Below are 24,793 nucleotides of genomic sequence, written 5' to 3' on the forward strand. Positions count from 1 at the left end.
ATAACCTATTATCCTCCAAATGTGTTGGACTACAAATCCCAATGGCCATGCTAGCTAGGGATGATAGAAGTTGTAATCCAACACATTTAGAGGGTATCAGGCTGGCAAAATCTGTAACAAAAGATAATGTTCTAACACTGGTAGACAAAACTGTACAGAAGCTTCTTCTCAGCATCTTGTAGCTAGAACATGGCATCTAATCCCATTATGGCAGGCATGGCAAAGAAAAAACAAAATATACAGTGTGGTCCAACCTACCATAGCATGAGAATATTGAGCATGCAAAAGGACTCAGTCTACCCCACAAGCGTCTACCCCAGAAAGACAATTTGCTCCGTTCTTTGCTCAGAAAGACACCATAGCCGAGTTTGATATTCTGGAAATTTAATGCTACAAAAACATTAAAATGTGATTCTTCCAAGTGCTAAGTGCAAGACACAAAGGGCTTTTCTCAGTCAGTCTGTATGCTGTAAACACCACATGTGATCAGAAGTCAGATCCACTTGGTTGTCCTTGGGGAACTTCAGAGCACGCCCTATTCTTAGGACAAAGCATGGGATGGATGTAGGGCAGAACCCCTCCCTCAGCAATCGTCACACCCGTGAACACCTTGTTCAGCTCTTCGTCGTTCCTCACTGCCAGCTGGATGTGTCGCGGCCCAATTCGCTGCTTCTTGTTTTCGTGAGCAGCGTTGCCTGCCAGTTCCAGGATCTCTGCCGTCAGATATTCCAACACGGCTGCCAGGTACACCGCGGCTCCAGAACCTACTCTTTCAGCATAGTTGCCCCGTTTCAGGAACCGCTCAAGGCGGCTCACTGGGAACTGCAGGCCAGCTCTTTCAGACTTGGTTTTGCGGCAAGCAGTTGCTGGCTTCTTGCTACGTCCAGACATCCTGGCTCCTACAAACAACAGAAAAGATAATGTCTCCTTTCATTACCATAATTTAATTGGTTTCTGTGATATGGCAGCAGCCTAATTGACTTCCCTACTAGCAAGTTGGAAGAACAGTAATTAAAGCATGAATGCCTGAGAATTATGGCAGGCTTGGAAGTTTAGAACTTCAGAGAACTGCAGCCATATCCTGGTCTTCCTTTTAGCACATTTCTCGAGTAGACCAGTTTTCTGCTAAAGGAGCTCTCATTTTAGGACCATGTCACTACTCCATGGCAAGAAGGTAATCTAGGAAAATTGAAGAGCTTTGCCACTGATAACATGAGTTCATTGGTGGGTAGATGGGGAATACTGGCACGTGTTCTTCTACTGATTTACAGGATGCTGCTAGAGGCACTAACTGTACAAAAGAACGGCAGTGCTATCGACCTACCCTAGATTTGTAATCCTAGATTTCATTTTGGTATCTGCCAGGATTATTATCTTCTTAGAACCCAGGGTCAATGCAGGAGCCACAGCTCTATATAGTAGAAATATAAAATACCAAGAAGCTCTTTCTTACTACTTCTATAATGCCTGTGGAATATCTGTATGCTGTATATCTAAATTGAAGAATCAAGGACTATTATTAGGAATCAATTAACAGCTGTCTACACATACATGCAACATACATTGGCAAAACTTCTATAATTCTATAAAGAGAAATTCAACACCCCACATTTACACACACAACTAACTACTTAAACATAATGTATTTATTTTACATTATAAACTTCACACCAACTAAATTTCTATGGTTTGTAGTGAAACAACAAAACCACTCACTCTTGTTGCTTTTCTACTGCAATTCTCTTCTCTGGTAAACCAACAGTTCCCTCTATTTCCTTGAAATGGAAGGTGCCTCTTTTTAAAGCCCTCTGTTTAGAACTAAAACCAGGGTTCTATCAGCTGTATCCACTTTGCCAGTAGTTATGAGTTTAACTGTACTGGTTTCACACTGACCACTTAGATTGCAGACCCCAATTTGCCTGCTTTAGAGAAGTCCCATTGTGACTAATAGGATGTTTGATAGGTTGTGTTTTGCCACTGTTATCACACCTTCAGAAAGCTAATTTCCGCTTTTAGGGAAGTGACAGCATGATTAACATTAAATTACATACATGGAAGCTGTTTCTTCTTTCATGAAAAGTGAAAATGTGTTATGGATTATGATTATGATTTATACAATGCTGTTAATATACATCTCCACTAAGAATTTCATTTTTCCCCCTTTCTAAGCCGATGAGAGGGGAGAGTGAATTGAGCATAGATTTGCCAAGTTTATTTATTTTATGTTATTTTATTTAAAAAATTCTTGGCCACCTTTCAGGGCAGAAACACTCCCAAGGTGGCTCACAGCAATAAAATACATAAAAACAGTTAAAATATTAAAAACAAACACAATAAAATAGCAATAAAACCAACAACAGCAGCAGTCATATCAAGAGAAGGCCACAGTACAATAATATGTTTTCAAGGCCTTCTTAAAAGCCTGCAATGGCGGAGCACAGCAGACCTCCAATGGCAACTTGTTCCAAAGGTGTGGGGGGCACTGCAGAGAATGCCCTTTCATGTGTGGTCACCACCTGACTGCTCTCACTGGTCGGCAAATGAGAAGGGCCTCCCTTTCTGATCTTAAAGTGCGGGCACGCTGATATGGGTGAAGGTGGTTCCTCATGTAACTTGGTCCCAAACCGTTTTAAGGCTTTAAAGGTCAAAACCAGCACTTTAAATTGGGTTTGGAAACACAGTGGTAGTTTCATTGTTTTAAGGAAGGTGCTGAATGTCAGTGCAATCTTATACATGCCTGCTCAGGACTAGGTCCCACTGATTTCAATGTGGCATATTCCCAGGTAAGTGGTTATAGAATCATAGAATCATACAGTTGGAAGGGGCCATTTAGGCCATGAAGTCCAACACCCTGTTCAGTGCAGAAATCCATTTTAAAGCATCCCTGACAGATGGCTGTCCGGTCTTTGCTTGAATACCTCCAGCAAGGAAAAGCTCACCACCTCCCTAGGCGGGTGGTTCCATTGTCCCACTGCTCTGTTATGGTTAGTTTAGGAACACAGCATGCACTCACTGAGAAGTGCAATGTGTATTAGAGGTGGTAGTACTCACTTTCAACCCTGGTCTGAGAATAATGAGCTGTTGTGCTCATGCCCTGCTTGTGGGTTCCTGGTTGACAGCTGGTTGGCCACTGTGTGAATGGAATGCTGGACTAGATGAGCCCTTGGTCTGATCCAGCATGGCTCTTCTTATGTTCTTCTTAATGTCCCTTTGTCATCGGTAAAAGGTTGAAGAATAACGGAATTCACTGCAGCATAGAAAGATAACTAAGGCTGTAATCCTATACCCATGTACCTGGGAGTAAGCCCCATTGAACTCGGTGGGACTTACCTCTAAGTAGACAAAGGGTTGTGCTGTAATATTACATGTGTTTACTCAAAAGTAAGTCCCACTGACTTGAATGGGTCTTATTCCCTAGCAAGTGTGTCCAGAGTTGCAGCCTAATTCTCAGCTACATATTTATGTATTATTTATTATTTATTTTTTTAAGTAATACATACATATTACTTAATATAATAAAAATCTCTAAGTGGTTTACATATAAACATTAAACACATTAAGGGTGCAATCCTATGCATGTTTAGACAGAAAGAAGTCCTACAACTCCCAGCATTCCCCAGCCAGCTATGATGGCTGGGGAATGCTGGGAGTTGTAGGATTTCTTTCCATCTAAACATGCATAGGATTGTGCCCTTAAATACTCCATTAAAAACAATTTCAACTACAGTAACAATACTGTAGTACAAAGCTACTTACTACATAATACTTTACAGGAAGATATACTACAGAGGTCTTTATAGATTCCACACACGCTATGTGTATAATATACCTGTAACTCAGAATAACACTTCATGCATCTGATGAAATGGACTCAGGTTCACAAAAGCTTATGCCATAATACATTTGTTAGTCTTTAAGGTGTCACAAGATTGTTTTGGCCCTGAAAAGCATTAATATGTGTGATTTGCATACTATACAAATCAGTCTACTGGAATTTGGGGAATTGGGAATATGATAACCCAACAGCGAAGAATGTTGTGACACCTTAAAGATGTACAGCTTTAGTAAGGTCTTTAAGGTGGCAAAAGCATCTTGTTGTAAGAGATTAACAGCAGAATCCTAAACATACTTAATTAGAAACAAGAGCTCAATGGTACTTTTTGTAAATGTGTTTAGGATTGCAGTTTATGGCTGCAACCCTACACCCAGTTACCTAGGAGTAAGCCCCATTTAACTCAAGCGTACTTACTTCCAAGTAGGCTTGTACAGGAATGAGCTGTACACAGATACTGCGCTGGAATTTGACGCTATCAATTTATGTAGCCCTTGAAAGCACTGGAGAACAAGATGGCAACAACTACCAGCGATGCAGCTAAGGCTGTACTTCAGGACCAAAGCACCCGGTCCCCTAGCCACTGCATCCCCAAACGGCAGGTGAGGGGCCAGTGGCAAACAGCCCCAGAATCAGCACTTGGCCTGGCATGGGCATGCTGGGACACACTGGGGCTTGTCACAGCATTCTTTCTCCTTATTTTTAAAAATGATTTTATAGTAGTTCAGGGCGGCTTGCTGGGGATGTACGTGGTTGCAGTCGCGGATGCTTTTTATTGTTTTTGTTTTAAAATATATTATCCTTTTCTACAACAAAATAGTCCTTATTTTCAAGGATATGTGCTTAGCATCTATGTGTCTGGGGAAGAAGCCAACTCTCATTTTATTCCTGTAGTCATCATGATGGTGCTATGATTTGAGTCTTAAGGGTGCAGTCCAGCATGGGACTTGTACGGTGCAGAAAAACGCCCTACACAAGTCCCGTGCTGGCTGGGACTTCTTTCAGTCTAAACATGCATAGGATTGCGCTTTAAAATGCAAAACTCCACATGCTCAGAATAGTTCTTTTATCAGGATTGGCAAACAGCCTTATTTCGTTTTTCTAACTTAACAGTAATATAGAAGCCGCTGTAAAGCATGGGATGGCGGTGGAGTGGAGGGGAAGAGAAATGTTAGTTGTGAGCTTCACAACCGCAGGGGCAGATCATCCAATCCAGAGTCTAAAACTATCTAGTTGTACCACTGACAACAACCCTATTAAAGCTTTATCCTTTTTTCATGATCTTATCGCGGCCCTTTTTTTCTTATCTTTTCTACATGAACACCCAGCAACCCTAGGTGAATATCTGCAAATGACCCTATTTTGATTGTAGGGTTAACCAAAACGAAGGCGTGCTGATGCAAGCGGCCGGGGAAACGTAGGCGGCGCTCTGCTGCCGAATTCCTTCCCGTCACGCATCGTTCCGGCCCGTGCGTTCAGTGCTCCCTCCTCCAAGCACACGGGGGAAGTGCCCGGATCAGCCCTAATAAGGGCAACTCGGGGAGGCGTCGGCTGTGTGCTCGGAGTGAGAGTTCTGCGCTCGGGAAGGCGCCCAGTCCGCAGGACCTGCCCAGCGCTCTCCAGGATCGCTCGCCTCTCCAGGGGATCTTCAGGCTTCAGCCTTAGTGGCAGCAGAACAGTTTACGCCCCAGCATGCAGGTGAGCCATCTTGAGCTGTATCCTCCACAAGAGGGAGAGAAGGACTCACGCACACACAAAATGTGTATCTGGGAGAAACCCTACAGGGGATCTCTGCTTGATCCTTCTGGGATCAGTTTGGCGGGAATCTGGAGAACCCCACGCGGAGATGGACGGCGGGGTCGTGTGGCCTTGACACTAGTTCCGCTCGGGTTTCGCCGGCCTCTGGGCGGGCGACTTGGCTCAGCGTGTGGGTCGAGGGGGGATACTCCGCTGAGCGAAACCCGGAAGGTTCTCTTGGCCAGCGCGCTTTCTGCTTCCCGGGTGTTGGGTTACAGAGTTACACGTGATCGCCCTCCTGCCTGTAAAGGAACGGCCTCCCAAGCCCCAGCCTCTTTCTGGCTGGGAGGGGGCTGGCGCTTGTCGTGAGCATGCGCCCGAGGCTGCATTTCCGTGTAGCGAGGAGTGGGTAGGCGTAGCGCGTAAGTGGAAACAAAGTCGGGAGTTGGTGCTCTTTCAAGGGTAGGTCCGGGCTGGGAGTCGAATTTTCCGAGTTCTCAAAGAAATTGCTCCCCAAATACTCCTTGTGCTGGGGAGAACAGAAACAAGAACAGCCCTGCTGGATCAGGCCAAGGGTCCGTCTAGTCCAGCATACTGTTCGCACAGTAGCCAACCAGCTGCCCACGGGAAACCCACAAGTAGGATATGAGCGCAACAGCAGCCTCCTGCCCATGTTCCCCAGCAGCTGGTGTACATAGGCATACTGCCTCTGATACTGGAGCCATCAGGACTAGTAGCCATTGATAGACTCCTCCTCTAGGAATTTGTCCAATCCCCTTTTAAAGCCATCCAAATTCACTCATAGTGAATTCCATAGTTTAACTATGTGCTGTGTGAAGAAGTGCTTGGTTTTATCTGTCCTGAATCTCCAACCAATCCGCTTCATGGGATGACCCTGGGTTCTAATATTATGAGTGGGAGAAAAATGTTTCCCTATCCACTTTCTCCACACCATGAATAATTTTGTACACCTCTATCATGTCTCTGCTTACTCTCCTTTCCTCTAGGCTAAACAGCCCCAGATGTTATAACCTTTTCCTCATATGGAAGTTGCTGTGCCAGCCCTCTTAGTTGCCCTTTTTTCCACTTTTCCCAACTTTGTTGTTGTTCAGTCGTGTCCGACTCTTCGTGACCCCATGGACCATAGCACGCCAGGCCTTCCTGTCCTGCGCTCTCTCCCGGACCATGCTCAAGTTCATATTCATTGCATCCGTGATGCTATCTAGCCATCTCATCCTCTGCCGTCCCCTTCTCCTTTTGCCTTCAGTCTTTCCCAGCATCAGGGTCTTTTCCAGAGAGTTTTCTCTTCACATTAGGTGGCCAAAATATTTGAGCTTCAGCTTCAGTATCTGTCCTTCCAATGAGCACTCGGGGTTGATTTCCTTTAGGACTGACTGATTTGACCTCCTTGCAGTCCAGGGGACTCGTAAGAATCTTCTCCAGCACCACAGTTCAAAAGCATCAATTCTTCGGCGCTCAGCCTTCCATATAGTCCAGCTCTCACAGCCATACATTACTACTGGGAAAACCATAGCTTTGATTAGACGGACCTTTGTCGGCAAGGTGATGTCTCTGCTTCTTACTATGCTGTCTAGGTTGGCCATAGCTTTCCTCCCAAGGAGCAAGCGTCTTTTAATTTCATGGCTACAGTCACCGTCTGCGGTGATCTTGGAGCCCAAGAAAGTAAAATCTGTCACTGCTTCCATTTCTTCCCCTTCTATATGCCAGGAAGTGATAGGGCCAGATGCCATGATCTTCGTTTTTTTTAATGTTGAGTTTCAAACCAGCTTTTGCATTCTCCTCTTTCACCCTCAACAAGAGGCTCGTTAGATCCTCTTCGCTTTCTGCCATTAGGGTGGTATCGTCTGCATATCGGAGGTTGTTGATAATTCTCCCGGCAGTCTTAATTCTGACCTCTGATTCATCCAACCCGGCGTTTCTCATGATGTACTCTGCATATAAGTTAAATAAGCAGGGTGACAATATGCAGCCTTGTTGTACTCCTTTCCCTATTTTGAACCACTCGGTTGTTCCGTGTCTGGTTCTTACTGTTGCTTCTTGACCCTCGTACAGGTTTCTCAGGAGACAGGTAAGGTGGTCTGGTACTCCCATCACTTTAAGAATTTGCCACATTTTGTTGTGATCCACACAATCAAAGGCTTTAGCGTAGTCAGTGAAGCAGAAATAGACGTTTTTCTGGAATTCTCTTGCTTTCTCCATCATGCAGCGAATGCAGGAACTAGAGATCAATTCCTCTGCATCTTCGAAACCCAGCTTGTACTTCGGGTAATTGTCGGTTCGCATACTGCTGAAGCCTAGCTTGTAGGATTTTGAGCATCACCTTGCTGGCATGGGAAATGAGCGCAATTGTGCCAACACTCTTTGGCGTTGCCCTTCTTTGGAACTGGAATGTAAACTGACCTTTTCCAGTCTTGTGGCCACTGTTGAGTGTTCCAAATTTGTTGGCATATTGAATGCAGCACTTTAACAGCATCATCTTTTAGGATTTTAAATAGTTCAGCTGGAATACTGTCATCTCCGCTAGCTTTGTTGTTAGTAATGCTTCCTAAGGCCCACTTGACTTCACTCTCGAGGATGTCCGGCTCAAGTTCAGTGACTGCACTATCATGGCTATCAGGGACATTCAGATCTTTCCTGTATAGTTCTTCTGTGTATTCTTTCCACCTCTTTTTAATCTCATCTGCTTCTGTTAGGTCCCTGCCTTCTTTGTCCTTTATCATGCCCGTCTTTGCACAAAACGTTCCCTTGAGATCTCCAATTTTCTTGAAGAGATCTCTAGTCTTTCCCATTCTGTTGTTTTCCTCGATTTCCTTGCATTGTTCATTTAAGAAGGCCTTCTTATCTCTCCTTGCTATTCTGTGGAACTCTGCATTCAGTTGGATATATCTTCCCCTTTCTCCCTTGCTTTTCGCTTCCCTTCTTTCGTGAGCTACTTGTAAAGCCTCCTCAGACAGCCACTTTGCTTTCTTGCATTTCTTTTTCTTTGGGATGGATTGAGTTGCTACCTCCTGAACAATGTTACGGACCTCCGTCCATAGTTCCTCAGGCACTCTGTCTGTCAGGACTAATCCCTGAAATCTATTCCTCACCTCCACTGTATATTCATAAGGGATATGATTGAGGTCATACCTGAATGGTTTAGTGGTTTCCCTACGTTCTTCAATTTAAGCCAAAATTTTGCAACAAGAAGCTCATGATCTGAGCCACAGTCAGCTCCAGGTCTTGTTTTGACTGACTGTATAGAGCTTCTCCATCTTTGGCTGCAAAGGACATAATCAATCTGATTTCAATATTGACCATCTGGTGATGTCCATGTGTAGAGTCGTCTCTTGTGCTGTTGGAAAAGAGTGTTTGCTATGATCAGTGTGTTCTCTTGGCAAAACTCTTTAGCTTTTGTCCTGCTTCATTTTGTACACCAAGGCCATGCCAGCCTGTTATCCCGGTGATTTCTTGACTCCCTACTTTAGCATTCTAATCCCTATGATGAAGAGGACAACTTTGTTTGGTGTTAGTTCTAGAAGGTGTTGTAGGTCTTCACAGAACCGATCAACCTCAGCTTCTTCGGCCTCAGTGGTTGGGGCATAGACTTGAATTACTGTGATGTTGAATGGTTTGCCTTGGATTCGTACTGAGATCATTCTACCGTTTTTGAGATTGTACCCCAGTACTGCTTTTCCCACCCTTTTGTTGACTATGAGTGCTACTCCATTTCTTCTAAGGGATTCTTGCCCACAATAGTAGATATGATGGTCACCTGAATTAAATTCGCCATGCCTGTCCACTTTACAATATCCTTTTTTAAGTGTGGGGAGCAGAACTGTACACAGTATTCCAAGTGTAGTCGCACCATAGATTTGTATAAGGGCACTGTGATCTTGGTGGTTTTACTTTTTATTCCTTTCCTACTTATGCCTAACATGGAATTTGCCTTTTTCACAGCAACTGCACACTGAGTCAACATTTTCGTAGAGCTGTCCACCACAATCCCAATATCGTTTTCTTGGTCAGTCACTGCTAGCTCAATCCTACCAGTTTATAAGCAAGATTTTTTCCCCCAACATGCATCACTTTACACTTGCTTATATTGAACCACAATTGTCCTTTTGATGCCCATTCTCCCAGATTGGAGAGATCCTTTTGGAGCTCCTTGCAATCCCTTTTTGCTTTAACCACCCTAAACTATTAGGTGTCATCAGCAAACTTGGCCACCTCACTGTTTACTCCTAATTCCAGATCATTTGTGAACAAACTGAAAAGTATTGGTCCCAATACGGATCCCTGTGGGACCCCATTGTTTATATCCCTCCATTGGGAGAATTTACCATTTATTCCTACTCTATATTTTTTATTCTTTAATCAGTTACTGATCCGTAAGAGAACCTCTTCTCTTATTCTGTGACTGCTAAGTTTGCACAGGAGTCTTCGGTAAGGGATTTTGTCAAAAGCCTTTTTGAAGTCAAAGTAAACAGTGTCTACCAAATCATTCCTGTCCACATGTTTATTGACACTCTCAAAAAAACTCTATAAAAGATTAGCAATACAGGACGTACCTTTGTGGAAACCATGTTGATTCTTTTTCAGCAAGGCTTGCCCTTCTATATACGTATGAATTTTATCATTAATAATGCTTTCAACCCATTTATCCAGAACAGACATTAAGCTAACCAGCCTGTAATTTTCCGTGTGCCCCTGAATCCCTTTTGGCCATTTTTGATACAGAAGCTAATCATAGGGACATTGATATATTTTTGTTAGAAGATCAGCAATTTCACATTTGAGTTCTGTACGGTTGAGGCATGCTGGGAGCTGTAGGACTTTTTTCTGTCTAAATACTCATAGGATTGCACCCTTAAGAACTCTAGGATGGATACCATCTGGGCCTGGTGATTTATTCACTTTCTCAATAAGGTTGAGAGATTCTTTCTTTTGTCACCACTATTTGCCTTAGTTCATCAGACCCCCTTCCTGAAAACATCAGTTAGTGGAACCACATGGTGCTGCGTGATTGCTGGTCATGTAATGGGACCACATATCATGGTTTCACTTACCGCCCCCCCCCCCCCGTAGTTACCCTAACCGCCCTCCCCCCATGAGCAGGCCTATCCATTGTCTGCTTGCATTTCCTTTGTGCAAGTCTGTGTTCCTTTTTGTTCTCATTTACAGAAGAAAGCCTTCTTTTCTCTAATAGCTTCTTTGACACTGCTCATTAACCATGCCAGTGACCTCTTGGATTTGTTGCTACCTTTCCTAACTGGTGGTATACATTCTACCTGAGCTTCTATTATTATGGATTTGAGTAACCTCCAAGCATTTTAAAGGGATTTAACCCTCTTGACTCCCCCTTTCAACTTCTCCTTTTTTTTTTTTTTTACCAGTTCCCCCATTTTAGAGACGTTTCCTCTTTTGAAGTCAAATGTGACTTTGTTGGACTTCCTTGGCAATTTTCCACTTAAATATATATTAATCCTGATAGCACTATGGACACTGTTTCCAGTTGGTTCGACAACACTGACATCTCACATGAGGTCCTGGGCAACACTGCTTAGGATTACCAGATCACCTCTCCTCCAGTCAGTTCCATGCACACAGACCTAGGGCACAGTCATTTATGGCATCAAGATATTTAACTTCTTGGATGTGACTGGAATATGCATTTATCCAGTCAATGAGTAATTGAAGTCACTCATTATTACAACATGTCCTCGTTTGGATTCTTCCCTGTTTTCATTTTCTATCTCAAGATCACCCTGAGTGTTCTGGTCCAGGGGATGATAGCATGTTCCTAGTACTAAACTATTTTTGGGACCTGATATTGTCACCCACAGCACTTCTGAAGATGAGTCTGCCCCTTTTAGGTTTTCTAGTCTGCTTGACACTATGCCCTCTTTGAAGTGCAGAGCAATATCTCCCCCAGTACACCCTTCCCTGTCCTTCCTATAGAGTTTATAACCAGAGATGCCCATAGGTTTCCGTAAAGCTCACTATATCTAGGTTCTCCTTTAAAACCAGGCACTCCAACTCTCCAAAATCCTGAGCATAGGATTTGGACTAAGTTCTTCTCCCAACCTCATCATACATCTAATGCCACCCATTTTTGGCCCTTGTGCCAGAGGAATTTTTTTAATGTTGTGGTTATGCTGGCACAACTGTAGTGCTAGCTTACATTCCTAACACTGGCATATGCTTGTGCTCTGCCAGTATAACTAGACACTAGCACTTACCTAGCAGGTGTAAGTTGAGGTTAGGATTGAGCTGCAAGTTACCGTAGATCAGAGATAATGGTGGGGATTCCATCAGGGCTCCATGGGCCGGATGGACATCTCCATGGGCTGGATTAGGCCCATGTGCCAAAGGTTCCCCATCCCTGCTCCAGAGAGTAAGCTTGCCACATCTTGAAAGCAACATATGCTTTGGATCTCTGTAGCATTATCTCTTCAGATCAGACAACATGCAAGGAACCAGACAACCGCATTCTTGGCTGCTTTTCAAACAGGCCACCAGTTCATTCCTCAGTTTAGCGTTCAGTAGTCTAAACTGTATGTGGTGGAAGTTTGGAATCTGATAGTGTTTCTGTCTCTAATTTTGTGTGTTCTAGGATCCTAACGCAGACACAGAATGGAATGACATCTTACGTAAAAAGGGCATCCTTCCTCCAAAGGAAAAGCTGAAAGAGCAAGAACAGGCTGAAGAGGAGAGGGAGCTACAGATCCTCCAGCAACAATCAGTTGGTAAGCAATCCAGTTTAGAGAGCTGAATTAATGTGATACTTCTGTAATCTATCTTGCCTGGCTATTTGCCAGTTCAGAGTGTATGAGCCTTTGCAGTGCAGACGAAGGCGGGCTTTGTACACTCATTGCGTTTTGAGGTTTGGATTGCCTGTGACAAGGGCTTTGGTGTTTTGTTTTGTTCCCCTGTGACTAAGAAGAATATAAAGGGTAGTCTTAACAGAACATCAGGCTTGAACAGCAAAGGCACTAAGAGAGGTATACATAACTCCCAGTCTTTCTGGGAGATGGTCAGGCTTTGGTGAACTTCCAAGGGAAGTCCTTACTATATGGATCGACATTTGAGGATAGGGATTTAATCCACATTAAAGAACAGTTGATGGACCCAGGCCTGGGTCCAGATTTCTAGTTAATTTTTAATGGGACTACAAGCCCAGCAGTGTTGGGCAGAAAGTAGATCAGGATCAACTGGTAGATTTCTGCGTGATTTGCAGTAGTTCAGCAAGGGCTTCTGACTCCCAGTTGCCTAACAATTGTTGTTGTTGTTGTTCAGTCGTTAAGTCATGTCCGACTCTTTGTGACCCCATGGACCATAGCACGCCAGCCCTTCCTATCCTCCGCTCTCTCCCGGAGTGTGCTCAAGTTCATATTCATTGCATCAGTGATGCTATCTAGCCATCTCATCCTCTGCCGTCCCCTTCTCCATTTGCCTTCAATCTTTCCCAGCACCAGGGTCTTTTCCAGTGACTTTTCTCTTCGCATTAGGTGACCAAAATATTTGAGCTTCAGTATCTGTCCTTCCAATGAGCAGTCAGGGTTGATTTCCTTTAGAATTGACTGATTTGACCTCCTTGCAGTCCAGGGGACTTGTAAGAGTCTTCTCCAGCACCACAATTCGAAAGCATCAATTTTTTGGTGCTCAGCCTTCCTTATAGTCCAGCTCTCACAGCCATACGTTGCTACTGGGAAAACCATAGCTTTGATTATACGAACCTTTGTTGGCAAGGTGATGTCTCTGCTTCTTACTATGCTGTCTAGGTTTGCCATAGCTTTCCTCCCAAGGAAAAGTGTCTTTTAATTTCATGGCTACAGTCACCGTCTGCGGTGATCTTGGAGCCCAAGAAAAAAAATCTGTCACTGCTTCCATTTCTTCCCCTTCTATATGCCAGGAAATAATGGGGCCAGATACCATGCACAAACACAAATTAGATTGCTGAAAAATAATACTTAGGTGAAAAACCAGGAGTGGATATTTGCATGACAGAAATTCTGAGCTTGGTTCTTGTTCTGATCACAAATTCCTGGGTTGAGTATGTGCTCAGAAGCACTCTTGTTCATGAATTCTTAGCATACAGTAAGGGCCAGAAATATTGGAGCAAGGATAACTGTTTTGCAGTTGGCCTCTGTACACCACCACATTGAAGCTGAAAGGAAACACACCCAGATGGGAGCGCAGTCAGGACTTTCAGCTGTAATTCAAGAGGTTTGACAAAAGTGGGGCACTAACCATTCAAGAAGTACAGCCAGTGGCATACACACACACCCGTCATTGGTGGCTCATAAGTAATGGAACAAACCAACATCATCTCAAACTTAAGGATCGCCTTTAATACCTGGATGAAAATCCTTTGCAGACAATGACTACCTGAAGTCTGGAACCCATGGACATGCCCAAATGCTGCGTTCCCTCCCTCAAGATGCTTTGCCAGGCCTTTACTGCATCTGCCTTCAGCTGCTGCTTGTTTGTGGATCTTTCTGCCTTCAGTCTTGCCTTCAGTAAGTGAAAAGCATGCTCTATTGGGTTGAGATCAGGTGACTGACTTGGCCATTGAAGAACATCCCACTTTGCCTTGAGAAACTCTTGGGTAGCTTTTGCTGTATGTTTTGGGTCATTAGCCACCTGCAATATGAAGCGGCATCTTATCAGTTTGGCAGCTGAATCTGAGCAGAAAGTATAGCCCTATTCACTTCAAAATTCATCCTGCTGCTTTTATCAGCAGTCAGGTCGTCAATAAACACCAGTGACCTGGTTCCATTGGCAGCCATACATGCCCATGCCATAACACTGCCTCCACCATGTTTGACAGATGATGTGGTATGCTTTGGATCATGAGTTGTTCCTTTTCTTCTCCATACTTTTCTCTTCCCATCATTCTGGTACAAGTTAATCTTGGTTCCATCAGTCCAAAGAAACTTATTCCAGAACTGGGCAGGCTTTTTTAGGTGTTTGCTGGCAAAGGCTAATCTGGCCTGTCTGTTCTTGAGGGTTACCAGTGGTTTGCACCTTGTTGTGAAGCCTCTGTATTTACATTCATAAAGCCGTCTCTTGACTGTAGGTGTTGACAATGACATGCCTCCTCAAGAGCGTTCTTGACCTGGCTAGATGTTGTGAAAGTGTTCCTCTTCACCATGAGCAGAATTCTGCGGTCATCCACTGTAGTTGTCTTCCGTGGTCTTCCAGGCCTTTTGCTGTTGCTGAGCTTGCCAGTTAATTCCTTCTATTTCAGGATGTTCCAAACTGTTGTATTGGCCACTCCACTGTTTTTGCTATCTCTCTGATGGGTTTATTTGGTTTTCTCAGCCTAATGAGGAAAATTAATGGCCTCCTTCACAAAACTAATGGCCTCCTTCACTCGCAGGGACACCTCTTTGGACCTCATGTTGGAGGTTCCAGTGAACAGCTACCAAATGCACTCAGAACCACCTCCAGGCCTTTTATCTGCTTGCTTGGTCATGGGGTACCCAGGAAACAGGCCACACCTGGCCATTATATCTGCATTATAGTAAATTTATAATTTTTGTTTTAGCTCTAGTGCAGGGGTGAACGCTTTGTGGCAGTCCGGATATTGTTGGACTGCAGCTCCTGTCAACCCTGGTCAGCATAGCCAATGGTGAGGAAGTATGGGAGTTGTAGGCCAACAATATCGGGAGAGCTACAGGTTGTCCATCCCTACTGTAGTGGAAGTGCACAAAGTGAAAGACAGGTGCACTTTTTTTCTTTTCTTTTTTTAACAGGACACCTTCTGTTCTTACTGTAGGAAGTGAGTTCTGCAAACTGCACACTCCACCAAGCCTATGCTAGTTTCTGGCATAAAAGTTGGTGAACATCTTTAAAACACATAGACATGCATGTCTGCGCACACATAACAGCTCATGACAATAGTCATGGGCTTTTATGGCATGGGATGCTTCCTTTTATATCTTCTGATGCACCTTGGAGTTCTGTTTGCCAGGATTGGAGTGATGGCTTTGAAGTGCCATCAGTGAAGAAAATGCTATTTTTTGAGAGAGATCTTTGACCCCGTGGGGTGCTCTTTTGGTTGTTAAAAATCTTTTATTGAACAAGAGCATATTCCTTGGTGCGGACTATAATTGCATTCCATATTTTACGTCATTTAGAAAAGAAACTGATGATTGCTGCCTAAAAGAAGAATTGGCTCAGTTGGAGCTTTAGCCTGGTAACAAATGAACCCTCTGGGGATGTAAGTTGTGTGAGCAGAGTTAATGAGATGGTATGGTGTGTAATTCTGAATTTTGTGTGAGCTGGGCTCTAGCTTGGTACTTAAAATGGATTCACTCTTCCTTTGCAGCAATTGTGTTTGCCACACACATGTGCTGGAGTTTGTACACAGTCAGAAAGTGGTCTCGCCGAAGGGAGCTGCAGCCCATATTTTAACAAACCTGCATTTCCATTTCACACTTTGCAGTGTATACATTTGCGTTTGCAGAGGTAAACGAGACAGATAACGCTTGCTGAATAAAATTTAAATTGACTCTGAATGGCCAGGGTCTCTTGCTTTGGAATTAAATTATTTACACAAAGGAAGGGTTGTTGATGAGTAATTCTCCCTTGTCAGCCTCATTAGAACTTGAATTGGTTAGGAGTTCCAAAAACAGTTGGTTTTTGTTCACACTATACTGATGATCTTGTATTTCTCACACATCAGTGAAAACCTATGAAGACATGACTTTGGAGGAACTCGAAGAAAATGAAGATGAATTCAATGAGGAAGATGAACGTGCTATAGAAATGTACAGGTTAGAGCACATTGTAGAACTTTCCACAGACAGTAGAATTTGTTGGTACTGGGACAAATCAATGCTTGGATTATGGGGTTGGGGGAAGGTAGGAAGCTATTGATAAATTGCAAACGGTGCCTCAGCATGGAGTCTACTGGCATCCTCTATATTCCTCAGGTACTTGTGCACTAGCAGGTGCTAACAAGCTCTAAGTAATTTAGATTAAAATCCTGGATATTCTGCAGAAGGGATACATAATTCTTTAAACACTCATTGTAAGATGGAGCCTTGTGCCTTTCCTAGAAAGTTACAGAAAAGTAGGTTTTGATTAAACCAATCCATGTGGAACTCTTAAGGCCACCTGGTTTAATCTTATGAAGAGAAACACTTTCCATATGGGGTGGCTGTGCTGCATGAGAGTTAATTTGCTTCCAGTCAAATTGAGCAGTACCTCACACCGTTGTAAGTGATTGTAAATGACCCCATAAGGGACACGATGAATGTTACTCTCTCATTTTAAAATAACACTTGACTTTACTAAGCTTGGTGGATTTTGTCTAAAAGTTGCAAGAAACCAGGAACTTTAGGCAGCATCTACTCAATGATAATCGGGATCCTTTAATAGCTTTTCATGTCTATAGGTGGTGCCCTCTCATTAGTAGAGGACTCTTATCAGTGTTTACCATGATACTTGTAGCTTCTAAAATGAATTCTTTAAAATATCTGTCCTTGCTAGTTACTTCTAATTCAGCTCTACGGTCTATTATCTACACTTCCAGCTTTCAACATATACAAAATGAAAATTGCGTTTAGAAATAAGAGTGCCTGTTTTAGCAACTGCTCAATATTGCAGGTTGGTCGATAGCTATTTCTCCACTATCCCCTGCATCTCCTGTCTGTAAATCAATAGAACTCTGTGATATTGACATTCAGTGATGAATAAAACTAATACCACTAAGCCTACCTGTATCCAACATGGTCTGGATCTCATAATTTGTAATTGAGATGTGATGCTTTAAAAGAAAAAGTTAAACTACAAGAGCATTGCAGTCTCCTATATTTCCTTGGGTGTAAGAGACAGGGCCTTTTTGGTGGCTGCTCCCTGGCTGTGGAACCCCCTCTCAAGGGAGGCTAGGTTTACTCCCTCTCTGCTGATCTTCTGCTGGCAGGCAAAGACAGCTTTATTCAAGAAGGGCTTCAGACTGTAAGTGAGTTTGTTGCATTGGGTGCTGTTTTTATTCTTTAATTGTTCTGTTTTTATTGTATTTTAATGTGCTTTATTGTTTAATCTATTTTAAATTGTTTTCGTAAGATTCCTTGACTGCCATTATTTGGTAGAAGGCAGGGAATAAAAAAATAAATAAGTGCAATTAAAATTGTAGTCAGGCAGCTAGGGATGTTGGAGTAATCTGCAATGTAATAAAATGAGTTTGGATTTCTATGAATGTTATCCATGGATTCTGCAGTGGACTGGCTTTTCTCAAGTTGCACGGATTTCACAGACTTGCGGACCGGTTTTTTTATTTTCTGGAATTCTTTGCAGAATTTTAAAAAAATTTGTAACACCCCCCCCCCCCCAAAACACACAGGCTGAAAATGCGCATTTCCACCGTAGGCTAAAACATGAAAATGCGCATTTTGGAGAGGATTTATGCATTTGGGGGGAATTTGCACATTTTTGCAAGTGCGAATTTGTGCAAATTCAGGAAATTGGCAGGAAATGATTCCTCCATTGAGCAGACGACAGAACGAAAGGCACCTGACAAACTGCGAAATGCAGGTAGGACAGATTTTACAAAATCCGTACATCCCTACAGGCAGCCCAATTCCCAGATCTTTTGGCAGTGCCAGCAAAGATATTAGCTTGGGCTCTACAATCAAGGCACTGGCCCAGTTCTTCCAAAGGAAACACAGCTGTCCAGCTCTTTCCCTAGTCACAGAAATTCTCTATGAAGATATTTAGAGAGGGAACCAGGAGAAGAGCCCTTGCGTTGTATGCAGAAAGTCCCCAGTTCAGTCTGTGGCACCTCCAGTTAAAATGGCCAGGTAGGAGGTGATGAGGAAGACCTCTGCCTGAGATCCTCTGTCTATCAGAGCAGACAATACAAGGCTGGCTTGGTATAAGGCAGCGTCTTATATTTACTGTAAGGAAAGCTCTTGCATCAGCTGTTCCATCACTAGTGGCCAGATCACACGGAGTGGTAATGTGGATATGGTTCCCATCTAGCGCCAAGGTATGGGATGTGCCTCAGTGGTAGTGATGGCTGGTAGGGAGCTGAGAACAGGCTGCACCTCCAGCACAGGGGTACCGGGGTATCTTCCATCTTAGTCCTGGAAACTATCAGTGATGTATGTCCCACTTTTAAATGTCCTTCCCTTCCCCACCTAGTGCCACCCTTGTTACATTTTGACTTATTTTAACCAATCATCAACTTTCCCAACCTTACTTCCCCCTCCTGCCCTTCCATGTTGTGTAGCAAGGGGAAGAGCTATTAGTACAAGTAATAGCTGAGCTATGAACTTGGAAGTCCCTGGTTCAAATCTTGCCTTTACCATACTATAAACCAGGGGTGGGCAACTTAGGGCCTTCCAGATGTTTTGCCCTACAACTCCCATTAAGCCCCTAGCCAGCATGGGCAATAGTGAGGGATGATGGGAGCAAGTTGCCCGCCCCAGCTATAAAATCAGTCATAGCCTTAGGCAAGTCATTATTTGTAGTCTCAGCTCCCATCTCTGATACAGGGGTAAAAATGCTACCTACTTTTGCGGGTGTTGTAAAGATTGCCGAGATCATGAACGTGAAGGGTTTTGAACGCTCAGTCCTGTCTGTGGTCTTGAATCCATTTTTATGTTTTTTATGTCTTCTGACTCTCCATGGTGCAGGCAGCAAAGGCTAGCAGAATGGAATGCATCTCAAGCAAAGAATAAATTTGGGCAAGTTTTAGAGATCTCTGGCCAGGATTATGTCCAAGAAATTACCAAAGCTGGCAAGGATATTTGGGTGATATTGCATCTTTACAAGCAAGGGTAAGCAAACCTTTCAAGGCTTTTGCTGTTAGTTTTTCTGTAGTAAATTTGGTCTTCGTAATGTGCCCCGACATAGCAAGATTGCATGTTTCTTGAATTGATTTTTTTCCTTTTCTTAAAAATCCAGTATTCCCCTCTGTGCCTTGATAAACCAACACTTAAATGGAATTGCCAAGAAATTTCCAGATGTCAAGTTTGTCAAAGCCATTTCTACAACCTGCATACCCAACTACCCAGATAGAAACCTCCCCACCATCTTCATCTACCTCGAAGGGGACATCAGGGCCCAGTTTATTGGACCACTACTGTTTGGAGGCATGAACCTGACAAGAGATGGTAAGTAGTTGCCTCTTAGCTGGAGATGCCAGGAATAGAACCTGGGAGCTTTATGCATGCAGGGCAGCACATTTGCTCTGCCTCTGAACAATGGTTCCTCCCCCTACCAGCAATTCTGGTGTGCCTTTACGTTTTCTGGCATAGAGGTATTTTCCATGGAGAAAAAAATATAACACACAAAGTAGCTCTCAATCAGACGTGGGCAACACACAACCTACTGCCTGTATGCAGCCCTTGCCACCACCATCCCATCACGGCTCTCACTGTCCCTCCATGCACCCTGAAGTGACTTTTTAAAACAAAAAACTAAATGGCACACCACAGCAGCTGTGGAGCACTAAAAGGGACAAATTTAGCTTGTTTGCAAACAAGCTAAATGTCTCCCTTTCAAGTGCTACTCAATGCTATGGATTAAAAAAGTGTTTTAATGTTTTTTCTCCTCATAGTGTGGCCCACGGGGGACGGTCCAGGGGGTGAAAATGTCCCCCGTCCCCCCCCGGACTTCCCACAGTTGCCCACCCCTGCTCTAAGTGGAGCTTGGGGCCTCTTGAGCTCTCTGGTCCTCAAAAACCTTCCTCTTCCTTCTTCCATTCCTACAATATGTATCCAATATGTATCCAGCCTATCTTAAGGAGCGCCTCCAGCAACACCAGACAGGCTGCTTAACAAGATCAGCCGTGGATGGCCTTCCCTCTGTCCCATCAGCCAGGACAGCTAGGCTGGTGGGGACGAGGGAGAGGGCCTTCTTTGTGGTGGCCTCTACTCTTTGGAACTCCCTCCCTAGGGAACTCCACCATGCCCCCTCTTTAATGAGCTTCTGCCACGCATTAAAAACATGGTTGTTCGGGCAGGCATTTAGGGTGGGTTAGGGTATTTTTAGAAATATGATGTTTTAAAGTTGAATTTTATTGTTTTAAAATTGTATTGCTGTACATCGCCCAGAGTGGCCAGGTGACCGGCCAGATGGACGATTAAGAAATTCAATAAATAAAAAAAATAAAAATAAAACATCACCTGTTGGTTGGAGCTATCCTGAACTGGTGTTTGTATATGAGCTGTGAATTTGTTTTAATCTTAGGTCATAGGAAGTTTTAACTTTCCTGTCATAGGGGTTGAGTTTGTGTCACCCCTTGCAGGGTAGTTTACTTCTGCATGACTTGAGCTTGCATTGTTTATGTTGCATTTACTGAAATTGATACCTTGTATGTAAGAGGCATTTTCTCTTTATTATGAAGTGATTTCAACAAATGAGGAAGAGCTGGGGGTGGAAGATGAAAAGTCTTTATAGCAAAAAATAGTCTTAGGGAGAAAAATGCAGCCACAGTGTAAATTCTCAAAGGTAGTAACACTCCTGTCCATACCCAGAGACATTTGGAGTCCTGCAAACTGACAGTGCAATCCTGTGCATGTCTGCTCAGAAGTAAGTCCCACTGAGTTCAGTGGAACTTACTCCTAGATATATTTGCATAGGATTGCCACCTAAGGGGTGGTGGGCAGAAGGTAGGTCTGCAGATGTTTTGGACTTCAACTCCCAGAATCCCCTGCCAGCATGGCCAATGGTCAGGAATGCTGGGAGTTGGAAGTCCAAACTATCTGGAGATCTACTTTTTGCCCACCCCAAGGGTTACGTCATACTTTTTTTTTCCAATATAGAGATTCATTTGCACGTCCATCCACAGACAGTGTGAATATCTTCTCCAGCATGGATATATAAATGGGAGACCACCTAATGTGGTCCACCTAATTTGGTTCTCTCATCTTTCCCCAGCTCTGCAAGCCACAATCTCTCTGGATTTATATCACTGAATCTCTGGTACAAGTTAACTTGCTTGAGTAGAGAGTCAGGATCATGTTAATTTCCCTTTTTTGTCCAACTTCAATGAGGTTGGCTGATTAGATGACCAGCAGAGCTAATAGTGGGACATCTGATTAACTTGCAGTATTGACTTTCTTCCACTTCTGGGGTGTAAGCCAATTTGAGCCCATGTAATCAAGGCCTGCTGCTAAGCGGGAAGTGTTTCACAGTAAAAGAATAAGCAAGGCATAATGGGGAGTAGGGCATATGTGTCGTTTTGGGTTGTTTAAAATCTCTATAAAAGATGCAATCAAAACATTAACAGTTGTTAACTCTGGAAAATATATAGACTTCTTCCTCCCCTGACAACAATTCTAAATATGGACTTGCTTCTGTCCATCTCTAAACAGACATAGTGTCCCCTCAATTAGTGCATATACATTTTCAAGATTGCTTTAAAGAGTTGTGTGGAATGTAGCACTGTAGTAAAAGTGGAATAGAAAAGAGAAGATGGAGGTGTGTGTCCAAATATCCAGAAACGCAGTGACACTTTCTTCCTTCCAACTTGGTAAGTCATCACTACATATCATTTTTCTTCCTTGTACATAGAATTGGAATGGAAGATTTCCGAGTGTGGTGCCATCAAGACAGACCTGGAGGATAACCCCAAGAAACAGATACAGGACCAGCTGATGACTTCAATCAAGTACTCTGTTCCAACGAGGAGAGAAGAAAGCGACTCGGATGATGATTAAGTTGTCCTGCAGAGTCCAGTTTTATGCCTGGTTCCTCAGAAGTTAGTCTTGACTGAATTCCATGGGATTTTCTTCCATGTAAGAGTGCATATAAACGCAGCCTAATAAGTACCACTGGTGGATTTTCATTTCTAAAAGAAAGTATGGTTGTGTATAAGCTTGCAGAGGGTTAAATTGGAGGGAATTTAAAGCTTCCTCACAAATCCCAGTTCAGTTGCCACTGGAGGCACTGTGGCAGACATTCTCCACAGTGGAGTTAATATCAACACTAGTTTGAACCTCATGGTATTTGCATGTTCCCTTACCATCAATGAGTGATTTTCTCCCCTCTGCACCACAATAACTTTAACTACTATACTGTGTAGTCATTGTTATGCTTCTGCCAAAGGTTAAGAACTCCACTACTCTCAGAAAATGGCTGTGATGCAAGACTTGATTCTTGAATAAAAATACATGACGAATTTTTCAAGAATTGTATTGTATTGAACGTTCTGAATACTTCATTAGCGAAATCCAGCAATAGTAGATTAATATTTCCACCAAAGTCTCTGAATTATAGTGAGAGTATTTGTGAATTTATTTTAAAATCCTGAAAGCTCATAAAATTAGCAAAGTTACTGTATGTCTAAAGGAGATGTGGCATATTTTAATTTGATCTTGAAACACGGCCTGAGGATGTTTTTAAACAGTAACATCTCTTTTTTCCCTTGATGTTCTTGATTTTGCACAATGGAGGGAGCAATCACATGGCCACTAGTCAGCGGCTAGACGGCCATAGGATATGTGGTTTTCCAGGAACCTCCCCCCCCTTCCACGCTGCCTTGCAGGCAGTGTGGAGTGGCCCTGAGCTCCCTGCTCAGAAGAGGAGCACAAAGCGGCCAAAATGGGGCGTTCCAGGGTGGGGAAGGCAGAAATGCTGGTACGACACATCCTCCCCCGCTTTGCTTTCCCACGGCTAGACAGCTGAAATTGGCTATCTAGCCGAAAAAGCAGGGCAGGAGAAATGCGGAGGGAATGATCCCCTCCGTGCTTCTGTTGCCCTGCATTGGATAGGCGGTCACCTCAGAGTTCGGAGGTGGCCATCTATCCCCATAGGATTGCGCCCTTAATGGCTGTGCCTCTCTTTCCCTCTCTCTAAATGAAGCAGTACATTTCAGTCTTGAATTATGAGTAGGTAACTTAATGACAGCCGTAACTATATTTTATGTTGTCCATAAAAGTTGTAATAAAAACTATGCAATAAAATGCAGTGATTCTTCAACTTTGTGGACATTTTATTGAGTAACATATTAAATATAATGGCCAATTGGACTGTGCTATTTCAGATTTGAAGGGAGGGATTTTATGTTGTAATATTGCTCCAGATTTAAAACAAAAAGACTGCACCTGGGAAGGTAACATGTCAGGAAGAAAGCTACATCCTTCACCCTCACATGCTACTTTTCCATGTGCAGGAGGCTGTGTTTCTTTTAATATATGAGGGAGTAGTCAAATATGCGACTCACCTGCAGTCTAAGGTAGTACAGCCCAAGAAGAACTCTACTACATGTTATTTCATACAGTTTGAATCTAGCGGAACTGCAAGACTGAATTTACACTTTTTTTATCCAGTTTCAAAATGTAAAGTGCCCAGTTTGAATTGTAAAATGTATGTGCATTATAAAAAAATAGGTAGTTTTTATAATGATGCATGTTGAAATAGCTGGATTTATCTGCCATGGAATGGAAACAGATTGGGAAAGGATTATTGAACCATCACTTCCACCACTTTGCACCCAAACCTTGTGCACTGTTCAGAGGTTGGTGGCATATTTTTTTTCAATTTAAACTTGGGTACTTTTTATAGGCTGTCATATTTCAAAGGGCTCTATGGAGGCGTGTCTTTTTTCAATTTGGTTAAAAAAGGTTTAGTATGCAAAAGCAAGAAATACCTGATACCTTACATTTTAAGTCAATTTGACCCTTTTAAATTTCACCAACAAATTATGCGTTTATAGCATATAAAGACATCTTTTATTTAATGTATTTTATTTTTAAAAAATTATTATACAGCCAACAAAAATACACTGAAAGGACATCATCAGATGGACAATAAAAAAGTTACCAGACTATACATGCAACATACTTCCAGGAGATGCACTGCCTTCTCTGTATAAAATGTATACTCTTATTCTTCTCAACCTTATATAAAAAAAAAGTTATATATAAATGGAGATCATTGATTTAATTTACTTTATGAAGACAAACACCCATATTAATTCCTATAGGGATGGGAGAAAACACTGGAGTGTTGGACTGAGACTTGGGATGTAATAATTAAAAATAAAATTAATGGGGGTTGGGAAAAGGTTAGCACCCTGCCCACCTGTGCTAGCCTGCGACTAGAAACAGCATGTCTTCATTCTATTCCATGGAACGGTATGTAATGTTAAATTTGGGCCTTAGTCCACAAAATTCTGTGGTGCACACAAGTATCTACATAGCTGAAGGAAACTTTTATTTTCTTAAAACTTGCTATCCTAGATTTAAAAAAAAAGGAAAGGTG

The 24,793-nt window shown here is 43.0% G+C and overlaps 2 protein-coding genes across 3 annotated transcripts; one reads left to right on the forward strand and one right to left on the reverse strand.

Annotated features, from left to right (window-relative positions):
- Nucleotides 1-370: 370 nt before the first annotated feature.
- On the reverse strand, nucleotides 371-5,197 carry LOC146350177 (histone H2A-like). Of its 2 annotated transcripts, XM_084844422.1 has the most exons (3): nucleotides 4,250-5,197; nucleotides 3,052-3,247; nucleotides 371-899 (listed from the first exon to the last, which is right to left on the reverse strand). In XM_084844422.1, exons 2-3 carry the CDS (start codon nucleotides 3,089-3,091, stop codon nucleotides 487-489), a joined length of 453 nt encoding a protein of 150 aa, XP_084700548.1. In that variant the 5' UTR covers nucleotides 3,092-3,247; nucleotides 4,250-5,197; the 3' UTR covers nucleotides 371-486. The 2 variants fall into 2 exon arrangements, with proteins under 2 accessions (XP_084700548.1, XP_084700549.1); XM_084844423.1 differs by lacking the exon at nucleotides 3,052-3,247 and having other exon boundaries at nucleotides 377-899; nucleotides 4,250-4,332.
- A 188-nt stretch (nucleotides 5,198-5,385) lies between these two features.
- Nucleotides 5,386-24,454, forward strand: PDCL3 (phosducin like 3). The gene is made up of 6 exons (XM_084844421.1): nucleotides 5,386-5,530; nucleotides 12,186-12,318; nucleotides 16,263-16,353; nucleotides 19,219-19,362; nucleotides 19,490-19,698; nucleotides 22,103-24,454. Exons 1-6 carry the CDS (start codon nucleotides 5,525-5,527, stop codon nucleotides 22,246-22,248), a joined length of 729 nt encoding a protein of 242 aa, XP_084700547.1. The 5' UTR covers nucleotides 5,386-5,524; the 3' UTR covers nucleotides 22,249-24,454.
- Nucleotides 24,455-24,793: the final 339 nt, after the last annotated feature.

Source organism: Heloderma suspectum, chromosome 3, assembly GCF_057233095.1.
Source record: "Heloderma suspectum isolate Gila_16-S chromosome 3, 16-S_ref, whole genome shotgun sequence".
Taxonomy (NCBI): Eukaryota; Metazoa; Chordata; class Lepidosauria; order Squamata; family Helodermatidae; genus Heloderma; species Heloderma suspectum.